At 25.6% G+C, this 12,078-nt stretch overlaps 2 protein-coding genes across 2 annotated transcripts in view; both read right to left on the reverse strand.

Moving 5' to 3' along the window:
- Window positions 1–6,072: 6,072 nt before the first annotated feature.
- On the reverse strand, window positions 6,073–7,497 carry LOC108549989 (mitochondrial fission regulator 2). Its single transcript, XM_017903581.1, has 5 exons — window positions 7,348–7,497; window positions 6,948–7,135; window positions 6,734–6,870; window positions 6,427–6,661; window positions 6,073–6,319 (listed from the first exon to the last, which is right to left on the reverse strand). The coding sequence occupies exons 1-5, from the start codon at window positions 7,354–7,356 to the stop codon at window positions 6,160–6,162; spliced, it is 729 nt and encodes a 242-aa protein (XP_017759070.1). The 5' UTR covers window positions 7,357–7,497; the 3' UTR covers window positions 6,073–6,159.
- A 2,160-nt stretch (window positions 7,498–9,657) lies between these two features.
- Edem2 (ER degradation enhancer, mannosidase alpha-like 2) overlaps window positions 9,658–12,078 on the reverse strand; it is a 6,744-nt gene continuing 4,323 nt past the window's right edge. Inside the window, exon 17 of the mRNA XM_017903563.1 lies at window positions 9,658–11,612. Coding sequence (XP_017759052.1) covers window positions 9,846–11,612 — 1,767 coding nt within the window. The 3' untranslated portion in view covers window positions 9,658–9,845. The remainder of the gene's footprint in view (window positions 11,613–12,078) is intronic.

The following is a 12,078-nucleotide window of genomic DNA, read 5'->3' on the forward strand; positions in this document are numbered from 1 at the left end:
ATAAATAGGGAACAATATTTTCGAGAAAACCCGAACTTAGAACTTAGTTCGAAACAGATTCGAACCCCCTTATATGTGAGTACTTCGGGAAACGAGGTTGTTACTTTCATGTAGAAGCAAACACCGATCGAGTAACTTCGAAATTTTGTCACCATCTCAACCAAAATTCTCCATTCGATTAAGTTGCTTCTCTTAGTTATTTTTGAAATTAGCAATTATGAATATTGAATAAATAAAACCTTAGAGGAAGAAGAATTATTTAAATTGATATTTTAAAAATAAAATTAGAACGAAATAGAGATTATTCACAAAGCTAACAAAATGTATCTGCCAATTGGAAATAAATTTTTATTCGATAAATCGAAAAATCAGCTATCTAAATTTACATCTTCCTTCAAATTAACGATCAATGCCCTAAACACAGTTCTAATTAAACTATAATTTCGTACTCTTAATTAAAAAAGTATTATCCTATTAATTATGTCTAATTTAATTCTAATTCAATAACCTAATAATAGTTAACTTCTTAGCTATTTCTAGTTATATTTGTAACTATTTGAACGTAATTAACGTTAGGGAAAATTACGTCTAATGTACTCCTTATACACGTTTCCGTATTTGGTAAATAATTTTCATTTTTTATGCACTAGCGTTTTATTTCTTTATATTTCTTCAATAATCAACGTGCTACCATGTCTCTTTGACTTAATTGAAAATTCTTCCTTGTTACACTTGCGTGCAGTTTATTGTTTCGACTATCATTAACCTCGCTCGTTTTGCCTCAATCAACGTGTACTTATTACGTATTATTTTGTACATCGATGTCTTCATTATCCGCACGCGGTTCGTAGAATTATTTGCTTTACGAGAAACATGCTCTAATTTCTTTAATTATGCACTTTCTTATTTTTCCTTTTCTAGCTAGGAATGAGGTATCTCCAAATAACGTCCGTTAATTTTGCACAATTTAAAAATTCAATTTGATCGAAAAGTATAATATTAAACTTTAATAAGTAGAAAATCCAAGAAACGAAATTGTAACGAAATCGTTTATATTCTATATAGTTCTACTTTCGTTCAACTTTATAGTGATTTAATTTGAATAATATGTACAGTTGTTTTGATATACACAGTAATTTAGTACTGTTACGCCATCTTTAAAAATTTCCCTTCATCATTATTGGAAGTGAAAAGAAGGATGTTAAAAAAGGCATCGATGACATTTTTGGAAATGAAAAATTTCTTCGGGACTTTTAAGAGCATTTTCCAAAGAACAAAAAATTCCTTTATCATTTTGCGAAGAAACGATGGGAAAGTTGTCAAAATTGAGAAATATGTGAAAATGAAACTAATCATACTGACTTTGAATATACACCGAGTACGCATGTACTTAGCTTTGGTTATTACAGATGGACCATCAGTATATCAGCGTATTCGGTGGATATCCAAAGTCGATTTTCTCGACTGAAAAAATGTTATTCTTCATTTTCGATTTGTTTTTTCGTGTATTCTCATGTATTCTTGGTTATACTATCGTTGCTGGGACACCCTGTATTTGATCAGTCACATTTTCACATATTTCGATTCATTTTTGGCAACTTTCCCATCGTTTCTCGGCAAAGTGATAAAGGAATTTTTCATTTCCAGGCGATGCCAAAAATTGCCTTTTTTTAACATCCTCCTTTCATACAGTTTCGTAGAAATGTAGAATGTAGAAACTGAATGACCGATATGAACGAAATAATAATGATAATACAGTCCACTACACAAACACGAAAATAGAGGGCTTACAAACCAAATCTTATTATAGATAGAGCGTAGACTAAACAGATTGCCAAATGTCAAGGTGTTTCATTTGCTATGCGATAGAAGTACAATATAAGACACTTTATATCATTGCAATTTAGGTTTTATGTACTTTACGTTAGAAATAAATAAGGCAGTATTTTGGTAAGCCGTGAAAAATACTTTGCAACAAATTCATATCGAATTTATCAATTTGTTCATCTAGAGAGAGAAGAAACGTAAATATTTATATTCAAAACGATTTATTTGCATAAAGTAATAAGTTGTCGTTTTTGAATAATTAATAACAATCGTATATGTCTATATCTAATATATATTATAATACATTTTATTTCAGTATATTAGCGCTTTTTATACTTTATAAAATTGTTCGTTAGATATCTGTTTTCTATGTAAACATAAGTAAAGAATGAGAACTGATAAGAAAAACTAATTACATTTTGCATTGTAATAATAAAAGCTAGACATATTTTAACTAATTAGTATATCGACTAAGTAATCCATAAAACGAATTATATATTTAAAATTATCAAAAATTTCTTTAAGTAATTAAAATAGATACAATAATTGCAAACAATCGACTTAGTTATTAAACAAATGATTAGATTAAAATAATTCACAAATAAAAACGAAAGATATACAGCGTTTTATACGAGAATGATAGGTCCTTAATAATCTATAAAGATTTAGTGACACTTGCTATTCAGCTCAAAGTAAAAATGTGAATTGTATTGAAATATTAATACAACGTTCATTTTATACTTTACTATACATAATTCAGTTTTGTTTATTCTCCTCTATACTTGTAAAGAATTGGAAACTTGAAATTCTAGTATATTTATTATTTTATAAGACAGTCTTTATGTGATCATAATACTATACATGAATAATCATGCAAACAGTTTTAAACAACCCTAGGTTAGCCAATATTCATTTTCATGTTACTTCGCTTATTTTTCAACGATATATTTATCGCACAATTTATTTGTTTTTACTAAAATAAGTAATTTATTTGTCTTCGTGATATTTTTTCATTACATTGTATTACATAATATTCGTTAATAAGTAGTCATCTCTTCGTATTACAAAATAATTTCAATCAAAAAATAATGTATTTAAAAACATGTTTTTCAGATTTTGTGACAATTGAAACAGATATTAATAAACAAAAATAAGCTTTCAATTTATGTATATAAATAGTAAAGCAATTTGTGATATCTCAAACAATATTTTGAAATTGAGGTATTCGATTTCTACAAAAGAAAGTAATAATGTTTTATTCCTTTCAAATGTTAATTTAATATAAAATTGTATTAAAATTCATTCTCTTAAAACATCGAAGTAAATAATTCAGAATAATATTACATTAGAAACTGTAAAAACATTTACCTTAAAAATGATAATACAAATGTTACCTCAACAGCTCTCTGTAACGTCGCAATAATCGAAAGTATCACGAGGAGTTCAATGTTGCGAATTCAAGATACTATTAACCATGATCCTTTGGGGCAGCTTTATATAAGGAAATTCTCTCACACCCTTCGTTCGTAAAACTCATTAAAAGACCCCTTCTCCCGGTCCTTTATACTCTTATATGATATTATCAAAAGTTTGAAATAACTATCAATAGTAACTGGCAATAAAATCAACGAAGACAGCAATTATTGTTAGGTAATATTGTAGTAAACTCAACAGACCATAGGAAATTGTATAATAAATCTTCATTGTGATGCCAAAGTTTGTAGGGGGTTATTAAAAGCTGAAAATGATTTAATGTACGAAACAGAAAGACGTCTCTGTTAACTAACAATTACTGAACAATTAACGTATTTAAGAAATATCACTCTATCAGCAAACGAAAAGATTGAACATTTTTTATTTTTTATACTTGAGCTAAGTGCAATTTTCCATTAAGTTTAATATACATTGTATCTATATGTTATTGAATGTATTTAATCGAATAATTATCAATTGGATCAAATGTATTTTATCTATTTTAAAAACATAATAAGTGTATTCTTTTTTTAAGAACGGAGTCAAAATTATAATATTATAGATATAAAATTTAATATCAAAATCATCTTGATATTAATATTTAACACTATTTTTAACTACATCAAACTTGCTGTCATTGTTTTATTATCTAATTAAAATAATATTATATTTAGATGAATCCCTATACTTTTGTATAATGCAAACTTAATTTAAATTGCGGATTAAATATTCAAATAATTAAACATATTAGAACTTTCAATGGTAGATTTAATAATAATTTTGACAGTCTTTCTCTTAATATTATTTTTACTACTGCCTGAAGCAATAGTACAAAGAATATTATTTTCTTCACATAAATAGAATAAAACAGCATTATAATAACATTATTAATAGATCAATGGAATATGCATTAAATTCATTTTGTAGAAACATTAAATATACAATAAATTATTTTTTATGGGTAAAGTATGTATAGAAGGAAATACATATAGGAAGAAATACACAATTTATTATTTAACAATAACATTTATTTTCCAATCATTAATAAAAGCTTCATGTATAAAACAGATCTTCCATACAATTGTAATATCATTACAGTACACTCAGTCTCCAAAATTTATTATGATGTTCTTTCCAACTGAGAATTACATTTCTTACACACATTCATATCAGAAAATAGTCAAAAACATGAACTTTTTGACACTCTTATAAAGAATATAAAGACTTTGAAAATATTTTTAACTAGAATCAATTAGTAGTCACTGTAATCCTTGTATAATGAAATAGCTTTTAAATTCTTTATAAGAGTAACCTGTAAGTTGAAGAAACTTTATCACACAGTGATATTTCAAGAATATGATATCAAAGACAAAGTTCGTAATTTTCATTATGCGTTGTTATTATGTGTGCACATACTATTAAGTGTTCATTCATTTACAATTATGAAAACATATTTCATAAAATAAATGATATTATTAATTGTCCTATCCATTATATTAACAAACATGTGCTAATGTTTTTACCTATTGAGAATATTCATACAGCTTTCTATGGCACGACCTAACATATAAAGTCATTAAATGACTTTAATATCACAATAGCCTCATCTAGGAAATTGGATCAATAATTTTCAATAAACCTAATTTCAAATGACATGGCTCTATTGCACAATGCCTAAGCAGCTGCAATTTGAATCAAAATTAAAATCTATATTTTTCTTTCTACTACAGTGGAGCTTCAATGTGGTTTTCCTTAAAAAATATAAGTTAATTCTAACTAATATTGGGTTGCAAACTGTACCTGCATTTCTAGCTAAAAATTCTATAATTTATAATTTTTTTATAAAGCTCAAATATAGAACTATTATTCTATATATAATCTATTTGAAGTTGATTCGTTATTAATAATTTAAGAATTGGATTTTACAAAAAAATTTTGAATATATCTATTTACACAACGCGCGTTTAACAATTGTTCCTTACCAAATAATTTTGTAAATTAAAATTATAATTACTTATGCAATAATTATTTTAGTATATTATATAAAACATCAACTAGCTCAAATATGTATTCTGTTAAATTGCTTTAAAATTTATTAATACTTTAAAACATTTTAAAATATTGTGAAAATAAATTAAGTAAATTCTTATTTTTACTATTATATTCTAAATGTTATAAAAGAAATTCTGAAATAACATTCATAGTTACATAAACGTAAATGTACAAAAATAGAATGGCAAACAGTTGACCACAGCTTCTTAAAAATAGAAGTCCAATAAACTCTAGATTCAATCTTAACTTTAAACCCAGTTTATTTATTTACGCTTGTCTTTACTATGTAACTGTTTAAATTAGTAAAAAAATATAAATTTTCAGTATATAAAATGTGATACATAGATTTCAATAATCTTTTTCCATAACTTCAATAAAATACTACATGTTCTATATGTTTGCATTAAAAGAAAAAGTAATTAGATCTTTATCTTATGAAAATTTAAAAATACCTTATCTAACTTTTTGTATCTGTCTACAACCCAATGTTTTTATCAGTGCCAATATACAGTATGTTATCTTTGGATAGTTTATATATATGTTTTAATCAGAATAGTACTCTTTGACAAAAATGGTATTACTTTTCAAAAATGAATTTGTGATAGAAAACTTATAATTATGAATTTAGAGATGCTTGACACAATTGTTTTAAAGGTTACATGATCTTGTAACTGCGTGTTAAACTTTACATTACTTTGACATTGTAACCAAACTGATTAATCAAACATATTATCTTGTCATTAATATTATCCAAATTGTTATATGTCACCTTCATTGCCCACAATGCACATTAAAAAACATTCAGTTTCACACATCACTTGAGAAAGAGTCATTCATTGTCAAATTAGCTGAAGAATTTCTACTATCGGCTGAATTCATTGCAATATAACGTCTTCTAAGTATTTCTTGTAAATCGTTACATGGACTATTGTCTCGTTTTATGCAAAGAGGTCGTCCTCCAGGTGATCTAAGGAAATGAGCATAACGGCAAATTAAAAAAATATGTATAATAACATTTAAAAAGCAAGACAATATACCAATTGCAGTAACAATATAAAAACATAAATAATTTACCTAGCAACTGGCTTTAATTTTGCATTGTCAATATCTTTCAATACATCTGTCATAGATGTTTGAGAAGCAAATGGACCTCTTTTACGATCTTCAACTTTATGATCCTGCAAACTTGCTCTTCTTGCAATATGTGGTGTTGGTGGTGGTAACGGTGGAGGTGGTGGTGGAGGTGGTGGTTGTGATTGTATTATATTTTCACTGTCTATTCCATTTATTAAAGAAGCAGTAGAGGTATCTAAACATGGCTTAAGTTGAAATAAGTTTGAAATATAAATAATAAACAAACATTTATCATATGTATACATACATCTAGATTGTTTATTACTTTTAACTATTGCTGAAACTTGTTCCCTAAGTTCCTGAAGCTCTTGCTCTAAAGCAAGTAATCGAACTTCAGATCCAAAACTAATAGGCTCCAATAAATCTGGTCTAACATTAGATAATCTAATATTGAAACATATTATCAAATTATTAAACTCTTGAACCAATGAAAAAAGAATTCAATAACTATATGTAAAAACCTTGCAGGCCCATATCCATTTGTATCTGCATAATCACCACTAGTTTCCTCATTAATCATAGAATTTGTCATTGAATGTAAAGGTGTAACACTGACATATATTTTTGGGGGTGGTTTCAATGGTAACATTGAACCAATTCTACGAACAATGCTTCTTCTTTTTCCATAATATTTTGGTGGTTCATTCATCTAAAACAAATGTAGAAATTTTATATACTTACAAATTAATAAAATTATTTACAAATAAAATAATGTAATTAAATTCCTCCAAATATAAAGCTAAAATAATATATTTTACCTAAATTAGCCAAATATTATTCATAAATGAATTATATGGTTAGTAACATATTGTAATTATATATATTACTTGCTTTGTGTGCAACAAAAAAGTAATTTCTTACCTTCGACATTATATTTTCTTTTTCTAAAAACGTTTTATTTCGTTATTCACTTGTCGACACGAAATGCCAGCGTATATCGTACACTTAATAGAGTACATCAGGGTCATCCAAAATTCGAAATTAAAATAGCTTCTTTACCATTGACGCAAAGCCAATATCTGACGACAGGTTGTCGTAAATCGAAAGCGCAAACTCCAATGAAAAGCGGCTTTAAGTATATCATAGTTTTTAAAAACCAAAACTACAAATATTTTTGTTTATGCTTCTGTTATTTTACTCTTGATTGCAATCATAAAATGTTTTTTTTATGTACACTAATATTAATTATAAATTGTTAATTTTTAAATATTATTATACGAGTATCATACCTTTGTCTATGTTATACACCATTCACTCTACTTATTCTTTAAAATTGCTATATTAATTATTGCTATATGGCTATATTGCTATATTTTATAATATGCTAATTTAATTAAATTTATTCATAGAGTAATAATAATAAGATAATAATTTTTTACGTAATATTATAATTATAAATAATTGAAACATTCTTCAAAAGGTGTATGTAAATGAGTAATCTCAGTTAAAATAATTTTTATACAATCTTAAATTATGTAATAAACAGTAGTTGAAATATTCATTTTAATAAGGTGAAATTATAATTCATTAATAGGAAAAATGTTTCATCTTTTATTATTTTCATAATCTTAGGAAGAATCAAGAACAAATTACGAACTAAAATATTAATATGAAAGAAATTAATAATTTAATTTAAAAACTATTTACATGAAAAATATCCACTTTTAATAATCAATTATTCTTATTTGTAACAATAATTTTATTTTTATTTTTTAATATCACTTTCTATTTCTGTACCAAAAAACTTTTTAACACGTTTGTATCATATACATATGTATGCTGCTCCTTTTTTCTCATTTCTACATAATAAATACAAACAAATTCCATATATATGTGCATATGCGTTACATTCGTATACATACGCGCGCATGTACACAAATACACATTGCATATACACATGTACGCATAGCAAGTGTACACATTGTTATGTGCACACACATGCGCGCGCTCCACACACACGCGCGCGCATAGCACACTATCGGTCTATGCAAAATAGTAACTAGTTTAATGTACAATAAACTTTGTAATATCCATTTTGGCATTGATCATACAAACTTCGACATAGTAATTGTAGAACACAGACTTATTGTACACTTATTTATGTAATATTTACATTTACAATAAAAGTTACATTCTAAAAGATTGACCCAATGTATTCTAAATTGATTTGATTTAAAACATATGTATTTCTTGTGCATTTTATATGGCACACAATAAACCTAAATTCTATTGTAAATTTTTAATTATTTTACAGAATATGCAATATAGTTTTTAAACATGTGACAAGTAGAAAACAGTGTGTACATGTATGGTTTTAAAGAAATTAAGATACTGTAAATTACTAAACACTATTTAATCTATTGCCACCTCTATTGTTATTAACTTTGCTATGTATGATATAATATATATATACATTGTTGTTTGTACAGTTTTATGTACATATAAGGTATATACTAACTAACAAATTTAAATAAATAAAAATTTTTACATTGCAATTGTTTCAATAATAATTACTTAGACGAATATGTAAATGTATCCTTCAAATTGCTAAGTACAACTGAAAACAATATTAAAATAGTCAAATTTTTTAATTTGTTTCTTTCTTTAACAAAATATAATATGTATTTTAGAAAAGTCAATGTACTATTGCTATATTTTAGAAAAAATTCAGTTTTATGCTATTATTTATAATTACAAACTATTTTCTAATAATTATTCCTTATATTCTTGTTTAGAATCCAAGTTAAACCTACATGGTAGACAAAAAGTATATTCATTATTTGTTAAAATATTCATTTACATTATCATTCATGGCACATATTTGAAGCATAGAAATATGAAAAAACAAAACTGAATAAACTGTTATTATATTATATATATTAATAATTGCAAATGTAATTCTTTATCTAAACCAAAAAAAAAAAATATGCTGTCATTGTACTCTAGTGTGCACAAGAAATATACTATGTTTAAATGGTATATATAAAATTTACATTCATTAGAGCCTTAACAGAATATTCTGTCACAACCTCATTAGGATAAATGTCTTGTGCAGGCTGTTTATATATATTATACAGTTTTTCCATAATATTACTAATTTATTTTGAATAAAAAATGAAATTGAATTCTTTCATAAGCACCAGTTTAACAGACTTAGAATATTATTCTGATATAGACCAGTCATTCATATCATTCTTTTTATTGGATAATTAATCTTTTCCTAACATGGGTTTCATATATATAAAAAGATTAAAGCTCACTGCATACACATTCAAATTTAGTGCAAAAATATCAAATGCAATGTGAATAGGATTGCCAGGCTTGTTGCATTTAGAAATCTGTTCAGTGTTACTTTAATATTATAATTCATCGTCGATATGTTTGCTCTTATGTTTCTGTACATCGACTTTCTTATTTTTAACTTCATTTATATATTTTTGACTACTTTGCAGTTTACTTTCATCTACCAGATTATAATATGAATTGAATTCTAGTTTTTTTTTAATATTAACAGAATTTGTATTCTCTTCTGTTTTAGGTATCAATATTTGATTTTTATATTCTTTGGGTAGCTTAGATGATATAATTTTATAATTATTCGTATTTAAATGAGTAAAACGATCAATATTCAGATTACTTTTCTGACTATATTGCGAATCAGCTTTTTCAATTTTTTGTAACATTTTACTTCTATCTTTTTCAAGTGTTTCTGTATTTGAAGAACTTGCTTGTGTATCTGTTACTTGGAAATCATCATTTAACAAGGATTCTTTGTGTGCTTCTTTGTCAGCACTATTATTATTAATAGTTGTTTCTTGAAATTCTATATTATTTGATTGCACATCTTCTAAAGAATTTGTAATTTTAGTAAAATCTACCAAAGAATCTATATTTTTCGTTAAATCTTCAATATTATTTTTTATAAATTCAATTTGATATTTTATTTTATTTTTTAATGTATCAGTTTTACTTTGATTTTGAGAAGAAATATTTAAAATTATTTTATTTAAATTAATAGCTTCTTTACTCGTGTTATCTAATGCATCTCTTGAAGTATCAACATGTTCTTGATATTTTCGAATATTATCTTGTTCTGAATTTTTCACAACTTTTTCTATTTCTGTTAATATAAAGTATTTGAAATCTTCAAATTTTCCTACATTGACATCTTCATTTCTTTTAGACATTTTAGAAATATCTTTAGATTTTATTTCTGTTTTACTACTTTCATTATTATCTATCATAAATTCTGTAATAGTAGAATCTTGCTCTTTAGCTTTCTTTGATACACCTAATTTTTCAAAATTTTTCAAATCTTTCTGCCAATTATCAATTACTGTATAATAATAAGAATTTTTATCTAGTATTAATTTTTCTAAATTTTCTTGTGCTCCATCAGCTAAAATTTCACTGTATTTCTTATGCACGGCTTTATTAATATGCTCTAATAGGGCAAGGTGCTCACTAATAATTTCGTCTTCCATGTCAAAAATACCTGGTAACAATTGTGTTAAAAACTTATAATTACCAGCTTGCGTGAAATTAATTTCGAAAATCTTGAACAACTGTTCAGTATTTGAACTTTCTGGTCGCATTGTTTTTAATATTGTTGTGACCGTTTTCATATTTAAAACCATAATATCCATTTTTGTTAATAAATATTGTTTTAACAATTTTTGTTTATTATAATCCATTAATTGGTCCATTTTCATAATGGACGGATTTGGTACAACTTCAGCTAATTCTTCTAAAAACCACGTAACTTTATCTCGTAAAGGTACTTTTAATACATTACTATCTCCACCTCGTGACTTTACTATCCAATTATAATAACTTTCTAATATAAAACTTCTAAATTGTAAGCCTGTTTTTTGATTAACATCTAAGCGTATGTGATTCACAAAAACTTCTTTCAGCTGTCGCCACTGTTTTTCTATTAACGTGTTGGCCTCCGTTACTTCCGTAGGTGAAAAAGATATGTACGTCGATGTGATTCTTACTGTTCCGCCAAGTGGATCTTTGATAATTTCAGCACGTAGATCATAAGCAACAACTATGTCCTTTTCGCCTTCTTCATATTTAATCTCAGGAACCATATCCAAATTTGTTCCGCTGCTTGGAGATGTCTGTTATAAAAAAATATCTCTCGATGTTTAGTTTTATTTTACAAGTGAAGCAAATGAAAAAATGTGAATTTAGATAATTATATATCGATTAGTAACCAGAAATATAATTCCTACAAATATAGTTTTAAATGAACGTGAAATGAAATAAAAAAGGAAATAAGAATACAATAGAAATATAGTATATATATATATATATATAGTAAATACAAAAATAAACAATTTAATTTGTAAGAAAATATAAAAATTCAAATAATAATTTATATTACATACTGTTAAATGTAGATAAAAAATCTGTATCACTTCAATACAAATATAAATACTAAGGAAATATTTCTATAAATAATCAAATATTTAAATATGTCTTTATGATTGATATTGAAATAATATATATATACACATACATTTATACACATTTGTGTGTATATATACATATATATATTATATAATTATAATATATAAATATATA

Source organism: Eufriesea mexicana, unplaced genomic scaffold (assembly GCF_001483705.2).
Source record: "Eufriesea mexicana isolate 0111107269 unplaced genomic scaffold, ASM148370v2 scaffold2421, whole genome shotgun sequence".
Taxonomy (NCBI): Eukaryota; Metazoa; Arthropoda; class Insecta; order Hymenoptera; family Apidae; genus Eufriesea; species Eufriesea mexicana.

Coding starts and splice junctions, on each gene's coding strand:
- LOC108549989 (XM_017903581.1), bottom strand. Junction 6,871..6,947: donor AATGGATATGGGCCTGCAAG/GTTTTTACATAT, acceptor TTTCAATATTAG/ATTATCTAATGTTAGACCAG. Junction 6,662..6,733: donor AAGTAATAAACAATCTAGAT/GTATGTATACAT, acceptor AGCCATGTTTAG/ATACCTCTACTGCTTCTTTA.